This window comes from Rhamphochromis sp. 'chilingali' (assembly GCF_963969265.1).
Source record: "Rhamphochromis sp. 'chilingali' genome assembly, chromosome: 10".
In the NCBI taxonomy this organism is placed as follows: Eukaryota; Metazoa; Chordata; class Actinopteri; order Cichliformes; family Cichlidae; genus Rhamphochromis; species Rhamphochromis sp. 'chilingali'.
The window spans coordinates 8,307,318-8,328,907 of record NC_137937.1 but is presented as its reverse complement, the minus strand read 5'-3'; the positions used below and the strand labels follow the sequence as shown (position 1 = coordinate 8,328,907).

The 21,590-nt window shown below is 43.0% G+C and overlaps 1 protein-coding gene across 1 annotated transcript in view; it reads left to right on the top strand.

Annotated features, from left to right (window-relative positions):
- The window catches only part of zmat4a (zinc finger, matrin-type 4a), a gene marked incomplete at its 5' end in the record, with an annotated part of 152,025 nt that overhangs the window by 9,919 nt on the left and 120,516 nt on the right, over window positions 1-21,590 (top strand). Inside the window, 1 exon segment of the mRNA XM_080894520.1 lies at window positions 20,260-20,361. Coding sequence (XP_080750646.1) covers window positions 20,260-20,361 — 102 coding nt within the window.

Below are 21,590 nucleotides of genomic sequence, written 5' to 3'. Positions count from 1 at the left end.
TTCTTCAACAACTTCAGCAACTGTTCCAAGTGACTTAGAGAGTCATACTTAAAGACAATCACTGTGGATATGTAATAAATTGATCAATTTATTACATATCTACAGCACATGTATTACTACAGCACATCTTGTCTATATCTAAACACAAATGTAACAAAAGCTCTAACAATGGTTGGCTGGTGATCTCACATGAAAGCTTAGCCCATGGTCAGTGTTGGCCCAATGTTGTCAGTATGTACTGGCTGCAAATTCTGCTGGTTTGACCATTATCCTAAACAGTGCTGGCAAAGGGTTTCACTTTACTCATGGCATTTCTTCATAGTGTTCATTGGGGTTGGACAGTCAGTTGTTAGTTCACTTATTTTTACAAGTAGGTGGTCCACTTGTGCAAAACTTAGTTTCAGACCAAGATTCTGCATATGGAAACTACTCGCCACCCGCCACACTTTGACTTGGTTATCAGAAGTACTTTACAAGTCTACACACACCCAAACACTGGTTCTCCTCAGACCTGGTATCGTCAGCTCTAGTTGCACTTCACTGTGCCAAGTCATGAATACATGCATTTCCACTACACTGTTGTTTCCCTGGTGGTCTGCATGGGTCACTGGAACTAATCAGTCAAGATCTTAACCAAAACAAAGCTGTTTTGTGCTTATTATTAAGCACAAAAACAGTTATTGTAACTGTTGGCGATTTAACTTTAATCTTTCTAATTTAGAGATCACCTTGATTTTATTTTTCCTGTTAGAATTGCTTACAGAGTGGGATTTGGCGATTGTCCCATTGTCATTTGGTAAAAATGTTTGCCATCACTGGGCTGTATGTTTAACATGCAGATTTTTTGGATATGAATGAATAGATCTGACCACTGGGACCATTACATTCGGCAACAACATGCACCAGTGCTGAATATATAGGTTGCACAATAATACTGTTTTACCTCAGACATATAAACTTTGCTATGGGTCATTCGACTTTGAAGTTATTACTCTGCCTCCTCAGATGTGGTCCCAACTCTGCCAGCAAGAGTTCAAAATGCCCCACTAACATCTTGAAATATGTACGAAAGCAGTCATGATACAGCCTCAACTCCTGGATCAAACCATGAAATTCTCCCTGCTGCTGCCTTCGTTTGAGAACTGGATGAATCCAGAATCTCAGTTTCTTCCTTTTCTTGTTTAGAAAGATCAGGATCAGCTCAACATCAACTTCTTTTTGAGGATGGATTTTCTGCATATGAAATGAAATACAATACTTTTGGTGTATGTATCAACCTAGTATTATGGCAAAAGGTGTAATAGACACTCCGGTCCACCGTGTCCATTTCACGCTTCGCCTCTCCAAAACATGAAATGTACACGCACGCAGAAGATGCAGTAATCCGAAGTACCAGCACAGGGAAATATTTTATTTCAAGCCAGCATGAAGATAATCACAAGAAAGCATTTAAACAGACATTATTAGCACCTTTACATGTATATACATATTAGCTGCCTAGGTTCATTGTTTCTGATGACGAAGGACCCTTGATTGTACTTAATACGTTTTCTGCTCACTACCAACTTTGTAGCTTTAAATATATTATCTCCCCTACTGGTAATGTAACGTCTCCATGCATTTAGATTTCACATTTTAGAGAGGCAAAGCGTGAAATGAACACGGTTGACTGGCGTGTCTATTACGCGCTTTGCCGTGATATCAGGTTGTGTATATATGGTACAGTTCACATTTGAAAAAAAAAGATTTTTCCACTACATGCTCAGTGTTTAATATACTGCTACTGGTTAGAGGAAGAGAAAGAGAGATTTGACAGTTTCATCCTCCAGGCCCAAAAGAGAATAACATATTTACCAGTAGGCTAGTCTAACTTTCCTAAATGATGGATGATTTAGCCTAGAGTAATAGGTAAATACAAGTGGAAGGATGCACAGCCAAAACAGCAATATTTCATAAAAGTCACATTGGCTCTTTTCAAGAAAAAAGAAAACCTTTTTCCACCGTTGAGGCCTGTTGTTCAATTCGTTTTTATGTGTATAACATGGTTTACCTGTCTCGCCTCGACTGTGGACTGTGCCCTCTTCACACACAGAAGAGTCCTTCACAGACACACTCACGTACTACCGTCTCTTTAAAAGCACTATTACAGTAAGCTCTAAATTAAAACCAGCACTCCTTCTGTTTTTACTCATTTTAAAATGAAGATGGTGAAGCTCCTCCCTGCATGCAGAGAAACATGTTCTTATTGAAAGTCAAACACAAGTCAAACACATAAAACCGATCAATATATATGAAAACCGTGATCAATATGTAATATATTTATATAAATCTCCTAATAATCCATATAATTAGGCTACAGTCAGACTTCGGAAAACAGTGGTTGGAGACCGTTGGAGACGGTGTGCAATGAACTTGGAGTCTTGTTGCATTAGAAATGGTTGCTTTGAAGATGGGGACCAAGTCTGCGACCAGTTGTACTCTGATTCAAACCCTTGCCTATCCGTCCGAGAGTAATTGCAATCAGTCTGAGTCGCACGACAATGACTTGGAGACAAGTTGCCTTCCACCAGGTGATCTGTGCAACTGCCTTGCAGTTGAAAGGGTGCTGCACTCCTAACCTCTGGGTTTCCATTTTTGAAGTTGTACCATGATAGTGTGATACATGCTGACTGTAGTTTTGCATTGTTTTTTGGATGTTGTTTCAAAATATGTAAATATTATATAGTCAGTTATTCATGCCATGCACATTAATGCTCCCTCCATGCCATCAGTGCTGTGTGCTGACAGCCAGTTTCATAGTCCCTCTCCTCTGTAGCCTGGAGGATGCAGCTTTCATTATTTCCAAAAGGAATTTCAAATTGTGAACGGTCACACCACAGGAATGCTTTTCACTTCAACTCTTAAAAGAGCTCAAATTCAGAGGACTGTCAGAATTGCATTTTTAATGTTTGTGGAGGCAGTAATCAACTATGTTTTTCAGAAGTTTTCTTGTGCCCAGGGACTGATTTACAGATCAGATCAGAATTCAGTTTTCCATGAATTTAGATTCTTATTTCCAATGCAGGAGGTAAGAGTGTTGAATATGCACCCAATTAAAAATTCCCTTAGCAATTATGTTATTTGGCAAGCACTTTGATAAAATTACATAACTTAAAAATACAATGAAGTGTGCCATTAGTGGAGTGTCTCATCCTTCAGATGAACTCTTGGAAAGCTGCTGGTTAGTGGTTCTGCTCTGCAGCGTCTCTGATCGTGCCACAAACAGCACTCTGCCTCCTGCAGGTTCTGGAGACCGTCCCACCCATGGACCAGATTCTTTTTGAGGAAGTAGTAGGATGATATCAAGAACTTCCATAACAGCAGTATGGCCAGTAAGCCATCGTGTAGTGAAATAGTACTAGAGGCTGAGGTCCTGTAGCTCCTGTTAGAACAGGCTCTCCAGTAATCACAAGGTTGGTGGTTCAATCAATCTACTCAAGTAGAGTAGAACAGCATGATGTAAGAAACAGTGCATTTAGAGACTAGAAAAGTCACTGGTTGGCATGACTGAATTTCAAAATAGAAGCTAGTAAATTGATTGCTGGTGGTAGACAATAAAAAAAAGCCAAAACCAGACGGTCACCAAATATTTCTGCGTATCCGTTAGTCTTTGTGTGGGAAGTAGGGCTGCCACGATTTGTCGACTAGTCACGATTATGTCGACTATCAAAATCGTCGACGACTGATTTAATAGTCGACGCGTCGTTTGAAGCTTTGTAAGATCACAAAAGACGCAGGAATAAGTAGCAGGATTTAAGAGTGTAATAACGGACTGAAACAGAAGATGGCAGCACTGCATGTACAAGGATGCCAGCTGCCGTTAAACCCCGAAGAAGAAGAAGAAGCAGCTGTGTCCCAGAAATCATAGCGCGGCCCAGCTTAGTTTCCAACAATGGCGGCAGCTAGTTAGTTTTAATGTTACTCTTATTATTCTTTCTGGGTCAGAAAATAAACGTTTAACGTATTTTCAGGCGAGAATGTAGCTGTGTAAACCTCAAATATCGGCTCAGTTTATCAGGACACCACATATTTTCAAAAGCGCTCCGACGTTTTCGGAGACGTCTGTTACCCACCAGCTCGATAGCTAGCCGGGGGCTAGGTCACTAGCGCGGTGAGAACACCGGACTCCCGGCAAATTGTTTTCTAACCCACCGCCATCTTTCGCTACTCAGGTTAAATATATATGAGTCACTTAGATAAATTAAAAATGTTGTTGTTTGGCTTTTTTTTTTTGTATTTTATTTGTTCCTGAGTAAATCGGTTTGTCTGAGATTAAAGTTATAGTTTTTACACAGCTGAATAAACGTCAAGCAGACAGCTGATTATCAAAAGTGTGAGATGCTGGAGAATATACTCCGTTGTCCTGTTATATTTTAGATAGCAAGGAGTTCATTAAACTTCACCGAAACAATCTGCAAATTTCATTAAAATTGAATAAACTATCATCTTGTCTTTATTTTTAGTTAGCACCTTAAACACTTAAAGCTGTAAGCTAATGATAGTTATATAAGAGCAGATGCTGCTGGTGCAATAAGCTGTACGTTTTACGTCCAGTGGATGATGATCTGATTAGTCGACTAATCGCATAAATAATCGGTGACTAGTCGACTATCAAAATAATCGTTTGTGGCAGCCCTAGTGGGAAGCAGCGGAATTGTGCTTCCTCAGGGCCATGAGAGAGTAGACATACAGATTAAATGACTGCATTTTGTGTTTATTTACATTTTGCACAATGTTCTAACTGCTGTGGAAACTGGGCTGTATAACTACACTAGCGCTTGCTTTCTACAATTTGTCATAGTCAGCGTCATAGTTAAGCGTAGTGAGAAATTTGCATACTGTGAACTTTTTTAAGAAAAGACCTTATTATGATTTTACGTGATCAACGCTTCAGCAGTTCTTTGTGGCACGAGCTCACTCAGGGCTCTGCAGCCCCTCTCTTTCTCATGCTGCTACTCTTAATGTGTGGAGCTACTATGATTAATTGGCAGTTTTACTACTTGCTATACTACATATGGAATAAATGACCAACTTCTAATTTATGGGTTTCTACAGTCCTCCATGTGTAGTCATAATTCTTCATTAAATAGCTCACAATTTATTGGTGAAGCTTACTTTATGTTAGGAGTTGAGGGTTACTGTCTACTGTCTACAGTCTGGTTCATTATTTTGCCAATAGATTATTATTTTGGCTGAAGGCACATTAAAAATTATTTCAATGAGCATCCCTCTTTCTGCAGAAATACAATAATATACAACTGAGCACTAACTGAAAGTGTCTCATTCTTGTGTACATTTTGGTATTATTTAGATGGCTTGAATTCACTGGGAGGATTGTAGTCTCATTTTAAAATCAGTTAGTAATAATAATAATAGTTTGCTAATTATGAAACATCTTCAGGCCACCCATAAAGAGAAAAATATATACTTAATTTAAATTTGGCCATCTCCTTGTGCAATGCTGCACAACGTCCACCCCAGCTGCTTTTGTTAGGTCAATGCCTAGAACTCCTATTCTGACCATTTAGACCTGTGTCTTTGGTAAGTGCTGGATTTCCTCCACTGTACCAGAACTGTGAGCCTTCAACATGAATTTTTATTTGTAGTAGAGAACAAAGTTGAAAGGAGACAAATCTGGTAAGGTGTGTGCTGAGTGAAGATCGTGTTAGTGTATCTGAACAGATCCTGCTCTGTGAACAAGTGTGTATTGGCACGATAGCATGTGTCACACTTGAAGTTGTTTGCTGCAGCAAATGGTCTCCTTGAGACCTTTAGGAATTTTCAGGAAAAACAAAAATTTGCAGTCACATCTGTGGTTTCACTAGTGGAGAGAGTGGTGAGTGGACCAGCAGGGACTGGCAGCAAGAAGGTGGCTGGTTTAGGGTTGAAGTAGCTGGTCGGGACATGTGGGAAATCTGGAGTGCACACTTTGGTGTTTACAGTGCTGGAAAACAGCAAGGAAAATAGAAATCCGAAAGGATAACAGTAATGGAGTCTGAATTTTTATAACACCATGGCTAACAGACAATCTGGCAGATAGTGGGTGGTGAGAGCTCATTTATAAATACTGCAGCAACGTGATTAGGTAATTGTCCTGGTGTGCCAGCCAGCCAGAATCCTACAAGAACCAAAGCCCAGCCAAGAGGGAGAAAGAGAAAGAAAGGGAGAGTAAGAGTGAGAGTAGAGGAAAAACCAAACAAATGGACATGTTGGCACTGGAGGCATATAAAGATCACGATAAGGACATGTAAAGTGATCTGCTGTATGAGGAGTTAAATGACATTAAATCACAATGGATTCTTTTTACATTGTATTATTATAAAGTGTGACTTTTTATCCAGGAACTTTGCTTTTGTAACTCCAGTACAGCAACTGGATCTGATCGTCGCAGCTCAAAACAATGCTTACAGTTCCCCAGACACTGCTCATCACACTGTATACCTAAAAATAGCAGCGGGTCGTTTTTTTTCTTCTTCTTTTTTTCAATTTTCAAGATATCAGAGTTTGTGCAGCTCTTCCAGTCCTAAAAGCTGCCAGTATGATCTGTATCATGGATGGAACAGCACGCAAAAGTAAATTATCAACTGAAAAGGTGCAACATGTTCCTTTTAGATGTATTGTTTACACATAACAGGGCCATGTGGTACATGCTTCATTTAAGGATGCCTTTACATCTGCTGAGGTAATATTTGAAGCTAGAGGGCAACATGGAGATCAAAGAATATATAGCCTCTTTTCAACTAGTTCCTTGAATCTACTCAGTTTCTGTCCTTTTCCATTTTTAAGGAATCACTCACATGACTCATCAAGTGATGCCACTGATTGGCCAATTTGTGGCATGCAGTCTGTTGATGTCATATTTTCAGACTCAGCTTGCGTCGAACCCCAGCTGAGCAGGTACTACCAGTACCATGTACTACCACCTAATGGAAAACCCTAAAAACTGAATTGAGTCGAGTCAAGCTGAGCTGAGTAGGTACAAGTGGAAAAGAGCCATATGACGGAGCAACTGGTAAGTGGTAAGGACAGAGACAGAAAAAGTCTTTGAACTTTAACATCAAATTTGTCAGGGTTCCTGGGTCGTTGACCCAGTGATTTCAGTTTGTTCATGTTCAGTTTGGTTCGCCACATTAATGTTCTCACTTCCTGTCTTTTCCCGTGTCAGCTTGTCTCCCGTGTCATTAGTCAGATTATGTTCAGCCCTGTACTCACCTGTTTCCAATCATTGTCATCATTCAACCTGTGTATTTAAGTTCCTCGGTTTCACCAGTTCTCTGTCGTGTCATTGATGTTAATGATGTATGTCTGATGTCAATATCGTCTGTATGTCCAGTCAGTCAGTCCTTTGTTCGTTCAGTCAGCCAGCCAGCCGTTTCCTCCCTCTGTACTGTTTGCTCACTCCTTCGGCAATAAACATCCACCTTCACCTACCTGCCTGTGAGTCCAGCGTTTGGGTCCTCCTTCTCTCATCCACGACACTGCCCTTGACAGAATGACACGACCACGCGTTGTGGACCCAGCGGACCCTGAACTTTTCGAGCGGCAGGAGGCAGCGCTCCTTCGCTGGACGGAGGGGCTTCGGGGAAAACAGCGGCTCTTCGCGGAGAGAGAGCACGTCTTCGAGGGGACTCGCCTGGCTCTGGGCGGGCCTCGGAGACGCCACGTTCCCCCACCTGCTGCCTCAGCTGCACCGGAGCATTCGCCGCGGAGAGTGGGCGTCACAGCCCAAGCTTCGGCCGCTCGCTCTCCCGCCGCTTCGCTCCTCGCTCGCCCGCCAGCCTATTCACTCTCCAGCCTTTCCGCCTCGCCACGGCGCAACGGCTACACCTCCCATCTCGGCTCAGCGGAGGCTACCGCGCCAGAGGCTCAGCCGTTTACCCGGCCCGCTTCCTCTTCCCGGGGAAAGCGGCGCACACGCCGCCATAAAACGGACTCTGTTCAGCAACTCCCGGTGGTGAGTTCCAGTGACTGTTTTCCACACCCCTCATCTGATTATCCACTTAAAACACACAACAGACTCTTTTCTGATTCATGGGGAGTTTCCCTCCTTGAGGATGATGTGGACTGGGAAGATCTTTTCTGCTCTGGCTCCCCAAAGACTGTTCAGTCAAAAACTGTAAATAGTGATGGCAGAAAGACCAGAATACAACCCGATAGACCTGTCAGTGTCACTCACCCGGTCGTTATTTCCACTCCTATCAGTCAGCCTACACCCACTCCAGTGCCAGCTCCCAGGAGGAGGGCAGCTGCGACCCAGTCCACCTCCACACCCGCTCCTGTTTCTCGGGTGGGGGTGACTGGTGTCCAGCCACCTTCTGTGCCTGTCCCAGCGCCCAGGCTGAGGGCAGCCAGAACCCAGCCTGACCTCCCTGGAGGCTTGGAAGAGCTAACCGGTCCACCTACTACTTCACCCTTTCATCCACCTCCTGATCCAGCTTTTCACGCCCTCGCAGTATCACTGGTTAGACTAGCTGAACTGTCCCCTGCCCAGGCACCAGCCTTACGAGCCCAAGCTGTAATTTTATCTCCGTCACTAGCTCACTCTTTAGCTCAGCCATTAGCCTCACCGGCCTCTGTTTATCCGTCAGTCTCCTTAGTCCAATCAGTTCCCTCACCTGCTGTCCAGTCTCCTGCTGCCCTCCAGTCAGTTCAGCCACCTGTAGCCCAGTCTCCACCTGTCCTCCAGTCACCTGTAGCCCAGTCTCCACCTGTCCTCCAGTCACCTGTAGCCCAGTCTCCACCTGTCCTCCAGTCACCTGTAGTCCAGTCTCCACCTGTCCTCCACTCTTCCGTAGTCCAGTCTGCCGCCCAGTGCCCTGTAGTCCAGTCGCCTCCTGTTTCCCAGTCACCTGTCCACCATCCCGTCCAGTTCCCGGACCTGCAGCCACAGCACCCAGAGCCAGCTGTGAGCCTTCCTGCTTCTCAGCCAGGGGTTTCCGCACCCGCTGGCCCGGCCGCTCCTCAGCCAGGGGTTTCCGCACCCGCTGGCCCGGCCGCTCCTCAGCCAGGGGCCTCCGCGCCTACTGGCCCTGCCTGTCTCCGGCCAGAGGCCTCTGCCTCAGCTGCACCCACGCCCGGCCCGGCCTCTGCCTCAGCTGCACCCACGCCCGGCCCGGCCTCTGCCTCAGCTGCACCCACGCCCGGCCCGGCCTCTGCCTCAGCTGCACCCACGCCCGGCCCGGCCTCTGCCTCAGCTGCACCCACGCCCGGCCCGGCCTCTGCCTCAGCTGCACCCACGCCCGGCCCGGCCTCTGCCTCAGCTGCACCCACGCCCGGCCCGGCCTCTGCCTCAGCTGCACCCACGCCCGGCCCGGCCTCTGCCTCAGCTGCACCCACGCCCGGCCCGGCCTCTGCCTCAGCTGCACCCACGCCCGGCCCGGCCTCTGCCTCAGAGCCTTCGTCCGCTGCAGCCTCAGAGCCTTCGTCCGCTGCAGCCTCAGAGCCTTCAGCCTCAGAGCCTTCAGCCTCAGAGCCTTCAGCCTCAGAGCCTTCAGCCTCAGAGCCTTCAGCCTCAGAGCCTTCAGCCTCAGAGCCTTCAGCCTCAGAGCCTTCAGCCTCAGAGCCTTCAGCCTCAGAGCCTTCAGCCTCAGAGCCTTCAGCCTCAGAGCCTTCAGCCTCAGAGCCTTCAGCCTCAGAGCCTTCAGCCTCAGAGCCTTCAGCCTCAGAGCCTTCAGCCTCAGAGCCTTCAGCCTCAGAGCCTTCAGCCTCAGAGCCTTCAGCCTCAGAGCCTTCAGCCTCAGAGCCTTCAGCCTCAGAGCCTTCAGCCTCAGAGCCTTCAGCCTCAGAGCCTTCAGCCTCAGAGCCTTCAGCCTCAGTGCCTTCAGCCTCAGTGCCTTCAGCCTCGCCTGGCCCAGCCTCCGTGCCTTCAGCCTCGCCTGGCCCAGCCTCGTTTGGGTCTGGAGCTGAACGACCATTTTCTAGACCGCTGGCTGGGCCACTGGCCGGGCGCCATCGCCGTCGTGGGCGGCCCGCAGACCCTCTTCGCCTGAGTGGCCGCCGTCGCCTTCCGCACGGCCGGCCCCCGGACCCTCTTCGCCTGAGTGGCCGCCGTCGCCTTCCGCACGGCCGGCCCCCGGACCCTCTTCGCCTGAGTGGCCGCCGTCGCCTTCCGCACGGCCGGCCCCCGGACCCTCTTCGCCTGAGTGGCCGCCGTCGCCTTCCGCACGGCCGGCCCCCGGACCCTCTTCGCCTGAGTGGCCGCCGTCGCCTTCCGCACGGCCGGCCCCCCGACCGCCTTCGCCTGAGTGGCCGCCGTCGCCTTCCGCACGGCCGGCCCCCCGACCGCCTTCGCCTGAGTGGCCGCCGTCGCCTTCCGCACGGCCGGCCCCCCGAACTGTGCCCACGTCACCGCCGTTGCTTTCCACGCGGTCGGCCCCCGGACCAGTGCTGTCGCCGTTGCCGTCCGCACGGTCGGCCACCTGAACTGTCTCGTCTCGGCCACGGGCCACGGGGGCGCCCACCTGAACTGTCTTGGTGTGGACTCCGTCCCTCCGTCCTGGGCCCCCTCCGCCCACCCTGTTCTGGGTTTTTTTTTCTTTCTCTTTTGGCCGTCGGGTGCCGGCCTTTGAAGGGGGGGGTACTGTCAGGGTTCCTGGGTCGTTGACCCAGTGATTTCAGTTTGTTCATGTTCAGTTTGGTTCGCCACATTAATGTTCTCACTTCCTGTCTTTTCCCGTGTCAGCTTGTCTCCCGTGTCATTAGTCAGATTATGTTCAGCCCTGTACTCACCTGTTTCCAATCATTGTCATCATTCAACCTGTGTATTTAAGTTCCTCGGTTTCACCAGTTCTCTGTCGTGTCATTGATGTTAATGATGTATGTCTGATGTCAATATCGTCTGTATGTCCAGTCAGTCAGTCCTTTGTTCGTTCAGTCAGCCAGCCAGCCGTTTCCTCCCTCTGTACTGTTTGCTCACTCCTTCGGCAATAAACATCCACCTTCACCTACCTGCCTGTGAGTCCAGCGTTTGGGTCCTCCTTCTCTCATCCACGACACTGCCCTTGACAAATTAAAACATCAAGTAAAAGAGAAATCACTGGTGGACTGTGAGATTTAAAAAGAAATGTTCAAAAACAAAAGCAGCCGCTGAATTCCTTGTTTTAGGAGCCTTGAAGAATAATCCCAAATAACAAGTCAATAGAAAGAGTGAGTGAAAGCATCTAAATCAGCAATTTGTGGAAGCAGGAGCTGTACTTAAAGTTGCTAATTTCTTGTTAGCAGCAGAAATCCAAAGGCAAGATTTAACGAAAAGTCAGAAAGGGCATGACAGCAGAATGACCTCTCACCAAACGTAAAGCCAAAGGTATGGCATAAGACAGGAGGAACTTAGAAAAGTGTGAAATTTATGGGGCATCTGTATATCTGTTCCAGACAGTGTCTCCAGCATGAGTCTCACAGTAGCCAAGTCTGTTTATTACTGATTTAAAGAAAAAAAGAGTAAATGTTGAGTACTGTCACATATACTTACTGAATCAAAGAAATGTTATTTCCTTTGACATCAGTTAACTTTTACTCTACATCTGAAAAAAACCCTGTACAAACACCATTAAAGTCAGTCTTTATATATGATGACAAAACGTGTGCACTTATAAATAGAAATAAAAGCTAAAACATGACAAAGATTCTACCTTTTCCTCTTTGTAATGTTGGCTGATGCCAGGGCTGTGCAGAGATGTTTGAAGGGGCGGGTGCTCAAAGTTAAAAAGGGGCACATAGAAACAGGCTGAATAACAACAACCCACATTCATCAAAAATCTAATATGAAATCACATCATACTGTATCACTGTCATCAGGTGTGGACAACACAAACCAAATGTAGCCCGTGTTTTTAACTGAAGGGGTACAATGTTCTGTTGAGGGGTTGCTGCTGCTCCTGGTGGTGTTAGAGGACAGGGCTGTGTGATCTGAGACGGTAGACATTTAAAAAATCCATAGGAAAGATGGTAGCTGATTAAAGACGTGTTATGAGATAATAATAAAAAAATACAAAGATTGGTGACAGCGCTTGGAATCATAAGGCAAGAGGTTAAAAAAACTGTGGGAAATAAACTGAAACCAGAACATTAGTAGGGCAAAAGAGCGGGGTTGTCGTGGTAGTGTAAGAATGTAACAAAAAAATCTATACACATAAAACACACACACATGCACATGCAGTGACATTTTATACCTTCTCCAGAGTACTGTATATACTATACCACAAGTTTGCGTCATGGTGCTGATCCAGAATCCTCATTGTTTATTCTTAATGGTATAATAATAAAGTAATAATAATTAACTTACTTTAAAGCAAACTATGTTCCCTAAAACGGTGGACAGAGCTACAGACCCATGACGACTTTACACAGTAAGCTAGCAGCTAATGACCAGCACTTCTTGTGCAGTTAATAATAGGACAGTTAATGTTATGAATTTGAATTGAACTTGCAAGCCAAAAATTCAGTAAAGACCAAATGGACTGTGCGGGTTTTAGGATGACTGCAGTTCACTGGAATGTTTCCTAGATTGTAGCCTTGTTGGTGTTGTATTTCAGCCTTTGCAAATGCAAACTTAAAGGTATTGTAAGTCATTTTTGCACTAATAAATATATATTAATTGATGTGTATTTAAAACAACAAATTCACATAAACAGAAATAATTAAACAGAAATAATTGATTACAACTTAATCAACTTTAAAATTCCACTAACGTCAGCTAGCAGCAATTAACAACAGCGCTTATAAGAAAAGTTTAGGATATTCTCAACAACTCACCTCAGTATCGCTGTAGTCGGTCAGAAGTGCGCTACACAGTCTCATCGAATCATATCAGTCTCCTTTTACAGAGTTTTACAATCTCCTCTAAAGTAAATAGATGTGAACACCCGAGCTGAGCTAAGCTGTCAACATAGCTGAGCTGAAGTAAACAGAAGACTGACAGCATCTACTCACTACATATGAGTAGAAGCCAAAGTTGTTTGTCCTGGAGTGGCTACTGTAGCTGGGATGCACTTGAAATGGGAGGGGTAAGAAATAAGAATTGTACTGATATCAATCTGCAATGTACTGAAATCTAGTGATGAAATTTTACTTATAGTACCTTTAATTTTTAATGGCTTCATTTTGTGATATCATCATATTGCTTCCCAAATATGTTTCCATAGTTTTGTCGTGTTTGCCATTTTTAGAGTTGGAGAAAAAAAAGCAAAAAAAAGCTTTGCTCCATTTTTACAGTAAAGTTTTACAGTCTGGTTGAGACAACATTGATGATGATGATGATGATGATTTTTGTTTTTATTAATGTTATTTGACTTGCTGACTGTCATTTTGGCTGTTAACGTTTAACCTGGTATGTATCAAAAAATCCAACACAAATATAAGTAGACAGTATACAAGAATAATAATGTCTGCCCAAATAAGTCTGGCAACTCATTTTAGCATTTTTATATGTAAATCTTTTTATCCATCTGAGGACAACTCAAACTGTGGTTGACTTAATGGTAAACAATCCTCTCCTTCCTATTTAGAAAGTTCAAATGGTACAAATGAGCTGGACCTCAACTCGATTAAAATGCTTCCTTAAAATATTAAGAGAGCATTGCATAAAGGAATCGTCACAAACTTTGATGAACTGAAGCAATGTTAAAGAAAAAAGGGGCAGAAATTCACTCAACTATTAGAGAGACTGATAAAGTCACAAAAAGAGAAAAAGAAAGAAAATACATAATACATATATGACTTTAGTGTTTAGTATATAGTATTAGTATAACATGGCTGCACACTGAAATAAAGTCTCTTTGTGTCGGAACTCTGTTTTTGTGTATTATTTGTGTATTTGGTATGCCACAAATGTAGCAAGACTTAGTACGTCTGCAGGACACAGAGAAACACAGTGATACTGTTGAAAGCTGATATCAGCTACAGCTTTTTAAATGCCTCTTCTCTCTTTTTAAAGCACTCTGCTGTGTGTTACATCTCTCTGACAGTTCAAGGATGGGGGAAACAATCTGGGGCAGCTAGTCACTAAAGCTCCTCACTGGAGGAATTTGAGGCCTGTGTGTGGGAAGTGCAGAATCGCCCCATGTGAATACAGTGGAATTCTAAAATCACTTAGTTAAGGATGAGACAACACATTTGGTATTTATGTGGCTTTACTTCTAAGACATGATTGCTCAGTGTAATCTAAGATTTACTGATATTATTCCGAACCAGACAATCAAACAACGTACCCCAGTTGTTGTTATCAGCTAGTCTCCAGTGTGATGATGCATTATTGAGCAGGGCTAGTGTTGAAGGCTGGTTTAACATGTGTGACATATTAACTTACATTACATGTTCTTAAACCTTCAAAACCTGCAACTTCCATTTGCTCTCACTTCTGTCCAATTCCGATCAATCTTTTATTGAAATCTGATAAATTCATTCCAACAATGAATGTCAGTGAATGATTAACTAATAATTTTTCTGACCTCCTGACTTCTAAGAGTCTTTCAAGAATTGATTGTCATAAAAAAAGTCACTGATATAGATATTCAAGTTTGATAGCAAACAAAAAAGTCTCAGGTGTTGTTTGATCCACTGTCTGTCTAGGAACACATTCCCACTGTATTTTTGGATTTCAGTGGGTTATCGCAACAGCTCTGAGTTGCTATAAAATTTGCCGCATACATTTGTTGTGTACATTTCTAATTGTGATTTTTCGTCTTTAGTTTTCTACCTGAACAGATTAGCCCAAAATCAATACTCAGATAACTTTGGGGATTTCATGACGTTCATCTGCAGTTCCTGGTATGTTGGCATTGATTCAGAAAAAGAGAAAAGTCCACTGAGGATAAAATGTAGTACTGATACAAGTGTAACAGAGTAATGCCATGCTGTTCAGACAGCTCATTTTTAACCTATTGGCAGCGTCTGATCAAAAGAAGCATTTGTCCCGTACTCACTGACATTCTCATGTGGCCTACAAAAAATAATTTAAGATCTAATTAAAAGCTGGCAGAGAACTGGATATTTTCTGGGTGTGTGCACTCTCCAGAGGTCTTTCCGTGTTGTGTTTCCTGTTCATGCACTTTTATTTTCATTCACAGTGTAACCAATACAGGCCTAACCCGTCCAAAGAATAGGCCTGGGACATTCTGATAGTCAAGTCAGAATGTCTGTTCATATGATAGGCAATGACAAGGCGATAGAATTGTGTATTAAAATGTTTCCTACCTGACATTGGGATCAAAGCTGGAATTTTTATGTTGTGACAGCAGCAGTGCCCATTTAGCTGGTTATCATTATTTGTTATCTGAACTATTCTTAGCCAAAGGGTCATCTGCCACTAAGGCCAGCACGAGTACAGCTCATCTGCATGGGCATTCATCCAGCTTCCCAGCTTAACACACTCCATAACGATTTACAACTGACCTTTTTAGCAGCAGCATCTGCTGGGCACTCGCCACTGTAACCTTCTTTTCATCTCTGAACTCTTTCTCTCCCTCTGTTTCGTCAGCTTTTTTCTTTTTTTCTATCCCCAGCCTCACTTTTCCAGCTCTACGGAGCTTGCCTCCGTTGATGTGCTAACACTTTGTCGTAGTCAAAGAAGGTCGGTAAGCAGGAAAGCTGGCTTTCTGCTAATTTGATCATTGGTGTGAAATGTGCTGGTTTGTTTCTTCTGACTTCTCTGGTGAAGGAGAAACAAGGGACAGAGTGGCAACATAACTTCCGTAATGAGCTCACGGAGCTGTGCTGAGAGAGCTTGCCTGTAATGTTGTTAACAACAGCTGCTCTGATCAGATATTGATGATTGAATTGTGTAAAGGACCCCCTGTTGGTTTACAAGTGCGATGCCTCCCCTTATCCAATTACACGGGGTAAAAATTAATATTTTTCTCATTTAGAAGAGAGTCAACCTCTTGCAATTATAGCAATGTATCTGACAGTAAAATCCATTAGCTTAATGAATTGAACACCAAGGAGAGGCACATGTTAATTTGGTGAGAAGCTGTTGCTCTTTGGAGCGCTGTGCTTAATACTCAGCAGGACGTTTCCTGCTTTCTCTCTTGTGCCTTTGTGTGATAGACACACTCACGAACAAGTTCTCTTCTCAGGTAAAAAATAATTATTTTTTTTCTATTTTTGCCCATCCACCACTTCTCATTAAGTTAATCTTTACAGGAATGAAACATGAGCTGACCACTAGGTTCAGACCTAACAACAAGGGGCTTTATTTCTCAGGACCTCTTCAGCTTACTTGGCACCACGTTAGCACAGGGGTGGCTGTAACTCAGGAGGTAGAACAGGTCACCTACTGATCGGAAGGTTGGCGGTTCGATCCCTGGCTCCTCCAGTCTGCATGTCAAGTATCCTTGGCCAAGATACTAACCCCAAGTTGCTCTCCGATGCATCCATCGGAGTGTGAATGTAGTTGGTAGAGCTTGAACTCTCTACTAATGGCCGACCATTAGCTATATAACACATAGTTGTATATGTACACAGGGCTTAACAAGCTTTTGACTGGAACTATTAGCATAGGTGTACTCTTTGGGCTATAACTGAGAATATCAAGTATGAAACACAGAGTTGGTGACCTTTGAAGGGTTGGAAGTAGACTTATGGTTTGGTTTAATGCTATCCCTTCCATCTATTTTCTGACAGACCCAAACCAAACCCAATCTTATAACAGAAGATCTGTTAGGTCGAAATTCAGTTCAGTTAAATCCAATTATATAGCGCCCAATCACAACAATAGTCACCTCAAGGTGCTTATAAACCCCAGAGAAAACCCCAACAATCAGATGACCCCCTATGAGCAAGCACCTGGCGACAGTGGGAAGGAAAAACTAACTAAAAAGGCTCAGGGAGGGGCAACCATTTGACCGATTGAGGGTAAGGATACATGTAAGAGACTGGACTTGAAAAGCAATGTTTTGTATTTTTTCAGAATCCTTCTTACGCATAAGTAGAATCATACATAAAATGCTACCTAAACCTAACCCCTAAGTGATTCACTAGCCACTTTGTGGACATTATGAGGTTTTGAGGGAACAATTTGGCAAATTAGCCAAATTCTAGTTATGTAAATTGTCTGGGTACACCTCTGACTCACAATGAGATACAGATTTAAAGTACATGAATCTAATGTTTGTCTAATGGCAAACAGAAGATGCACAAGGGTGGTTTCAGAGTTTCAGAGAACAGGACAAAAGAGGAAAAAAGCCTAACGAAGGTGTTACAAGGGGTCTCGCTTCTTAGTGAAATAGGTCAATACAGCATTACCCAAAATCAAAACCACTAACAACAAATAACTTTTTAAGAGGCCTTGTTTTACTGTTATTTATTAGGCGGTGTTGAGATTTTTACAGTAAACTCCCACCATTGCTGACCTTAAATGCAGACAAAATATAGGGTCAGAGCTCACATCCTAACAATAAATCCAGCTGAATGATTTTTCGTGTCTCGCGGGATTATGCATTGTGGAGAGAGATAACAGAAAAAATATTTACTTATTTCTCTGTTTACTCCACATTGTAGGGTTTTGGCCATTTAGTCCAAACTAAGATGAATATGCAGACTTTACAATGGCAGAAATAGAACTGAGACCTCCTTCTAACTATGGAAAATGAAGTCAGAGATAAGAGTTGCTTTCATTCCCAGGCTTCTGCAGAAGTTACCCCTGATGCCTCTGCTTCTTAACAGAATTTAGGCAGATTAATTATTCATTTTGCACATCTGTGCACCCTTGCTAAAATAGTGAGTGGCTCCAACTGGCACAGGCTGATAGAGCTCTCAAAGATGCTTATTTATGTTGTTTGTCCTCTAGAATCTGAACTAGAAGTGACGGTGCTCTCGACTGATTACAAGACTTTGGAAGAGAGTGGCAGTGCTGACTTATTTATGTTTCTCTTCTTCTCTTGCTGTTTATCTGCAGACACATACACTCCTGACATGTTTTGCCCCTGTTTTCTCAGTCTGACCATAATGTCTTTGCTGCCAGAGGGTAGGGTAGTGTAGGGCCTACCTTACAATATAAAGCACCTTAAGGCGACTGTTGTTGTGACTGTTTGGTGCTGTATAGATAAAACTGAATTAAACTGAATTGAATGATAGTGCAAATATTTCATACTTGAATAACATGCAAGTTTATTCTTCTGTTCTGTTGCTGGTGCTTCATATTCCAAGAATCCAACATTTTCTCTGATGCTGAAACTACTGTAGGCTGAATTTCTTTTCCACACACAAAATTTATCATGAATCATTAGGGCAATAAACAAAGATTCAGGTCTAGAAACAGAATTAGTGTAAAATCATTTTGTCAATAAATTTCCATCCTCCTACCTTGCCTAAAGACGACCACCAAATTTCTGTGTGTCTCTTTCTTTTGCTGTATCAGTCAATATAATTTTTTATGTTCTAAGTAGATATTCTCTGGCCAGTGGATGTAAATTTAGCCACTTGGTTTGTTGGCATGATGAACTATCAATTAGTAATAACAAGGAAAAAGATTTTTTTTCATCTTTCTGCCAATGAAAATGTAAAATCCGACCCCAAATAAGCCATGCAAATTATACATTACCACAAGCTAAGTGGTACTCTCTGTGAATATTAAAGAGTACACTTATGGGAAGCTTGTAAAACCACACAGACTGGATGTAAAAGGCAGAGGAAACCTCTAGGTCTAAAACATTATGGCCAACAGGGGTGAATTTAATGATGACTTTGAGACAGTGATCTTACTTCTGATTTGTGAGCTCAGTCTCTTTTTGCGTACTCTGTTGCTGCTTAAGAGCATTTTTCTGTTCACTGTGACACTAATTTTTTTTATAGAATGTTATCTCCTTAACAAAAAACAAATGTTAAAGTAGGGTATAATTTAAGGTTTGTCTGCCTTGAGATTGACAAGTCTCTAATGAGCCCTTTGCCTTGGCATTTTCCAGCTCTCTGTCAGAATATTTGTGTTTCCTGCTTGTGCTTGACAAACCAGAGGACACCTGGTGCAGTTTTTAAGACCAAACTCATCCTCACCATGGCCCTACTAAGTGATTTGAGGAGGATTAAAACTTTGATGATCATATGCTGTGCAATGATTCCTTGAGTAGAGATTTTGAATCTAAAACCAATACCAAGATGCATCTTCTTGTTATTAATGCATCTTAGTATTGCTTGACAATCTTGAGCTGAATGTGTGTAAGACCAACAAAGAGATAACAGTGGACATTACCAGAAAACTAGCAAAGAACCTTCATCCTCTCAGCATGAATGGGATCCAGCCGGAGAGGGAAGACCAGTTATTACCTCAGGTGACTGAAGGACTTATGATTTTGCACTACAGAGAATCCTGTACTGCAAAATCCCCACCCGGATGGGAAACTGCATCCAATGCATCCAATCTTTAAGACTTCTTAAAACTTGTTACAATTTTCCTACTTTTGCTAATAGCACAGAGCTATTAGCTATCAAATTTGTAAATTGAAACAAGTTTGAGATACGTTCCTCCTAAGTTCCCTCTGTCCCGTGGCTCCAAATGAAGCTGCACCTTTGTAAATGAGGATGAGTTAAGCCTGACTGCTTCCAAATATGAAATGCGAGCTTCTGTTGTAAACTAGGCTGAATTAGTAATAGAAAGCAGAGAGGGCTCAGCTATGAAAATAAAAGGTTTTTGCAGCCATGTCACCTAGAATACATTTTTTTCTCCAACAACACACAGCCTGGAGTTCAATTTTATACTTTAATGAATTCCCAGGAACAGCTCGTCTTTGATCTCTTGTTATTTATTCATTAACAAATAACATTTTAGCTTCATGTCTTAAGTGGGATATTTTGTATAGTTTTTCTGACTCATTGCTTGCAAAAGCTGCTCAGCATCTGTCACTAAGTTAATAAAATATTGATTAACTGTGTTGAAAATATGAGTTTGTTGTTTACTTGCTCTATTACATCTTGGTTGGTTTGTCACAGCTCCCTGTAGACCTACAAAACAAGGCTGCCTGATAGTACCAATGGAAATCAGACAGCTTTCTGTGTTTGTGTGAATGTACAGTGGACATATTATGTCATTTTGTCAAAACTGTTAGTCAGAGAGGTCCAGTTTGATTCGGACTTGCCGTTTAAATAAAAAAACATTTTCCCTAACTTCTTTTGACTCATCCTGTCTGAAATGGGCTTTTTCTTTCAAAAACAGTCAGCATTATGTGTGCAGTTCTTAAAAACACCTGCCAAAAACGGAACTCCAGTCAGTAAACTCATTTTCTCCTTCTCCAGATGAAGTCAACAGAGGTGGACCAAGGGCTTTTCACAGACAGCTACTGCAAAGTGTGCAGCGCTCAGCTCATTTCCGAGTCCCAGCGGGTCGCCCATTATGAGGTGAGAGTCACATGACCCTGATATACTATACTACTCTATTGGAGCTAATGACAAGATTTGTGCTGTTTAGGCACTGCCCCCAGAGACACTTGGAAAATCTATCCACCTGAGCCCTGCAGCTCCACACTGACATACACCTGAGTTCACCCAGTTGTTTGTTCTTTCATTTAGCCTCAGTTGAATGCAAACCTAGAAATACAGATATAACCAAAAGAGAAACTGAACTTTGAGATTTTCCACAGCTCATACTTTAAGGGGTATTCATCCACACTACCTAACATTTTAACCCCAAGAGATCATTGCTGAATTCAAACTTTGACAGCACAGTTGCAGTAAACAAGAAAAGCCATTACTGAAAAGCTACAAAGCATTTTAAAGTTACAAATAAGTCTCTAATCTCTCATTTTGTATTTAAGTATTGCAAAGTGATACAACTAACTACTGCAAAATAAATTTAGGACTGGTGTTAGATTGGTAATCAAAGCCAAGTATTGTATCCAAATAAATCCCCCAAATTTTCCCTTCATTAACCTTACTGTTCACAAACTGAATTGCCCTTTGTTTCTAATGGTTAATATAGTTCCTGACATGGAAGCCCACTAATTAATGATATTCTATCAATAGGATTATTGAATAATCTCAGTAAAGCCCTATTATTTTGATATTTTGGTGGCTAGCTTTGGAGCTGGCTAGTAACTACCAAAATAGAGAGATGGACTAAAGAAACCACAAAATTTGTCTGCAGTATGCCAAATACCATCTCACGTCCACTTTAATGTTCTTGCAAGTGAGTTTTAAGGAGTTTCTGACAAGATAAAATAAAAAATGTAGTAAATCTATGTAAACACATCTGTACCTGTCCTTTAACCCGACGCGCTGAAACTGGCGATGCCCCAATCAGTCAACTCAAGGTCAAATTGAGGAAGGCAGCCAGTTGGTTTCCTCCTGCCTGAGCATCATCAGGTAGTGGACCTCTATCTCTCTGCAGATGCCACCGCTCACTCACTGTCAAACTGAGTTTCAAGACCAGTGAGTCTGATGGCTAGCCTGCCGCTACAGGACATCTGCAGTAACAGGAGTTGAAGGGACTCATATGAACACTACCATCCAGGCAATATTATCAAAGACTGGCCAGCTGACTTTCATTCTTTGAGAGGCTGAAAGAAAACAGTTTGAGACCTTGAGTCAATTAAGCATGTTATTGATTTCCTGTTGTTGTGCATCAGTTT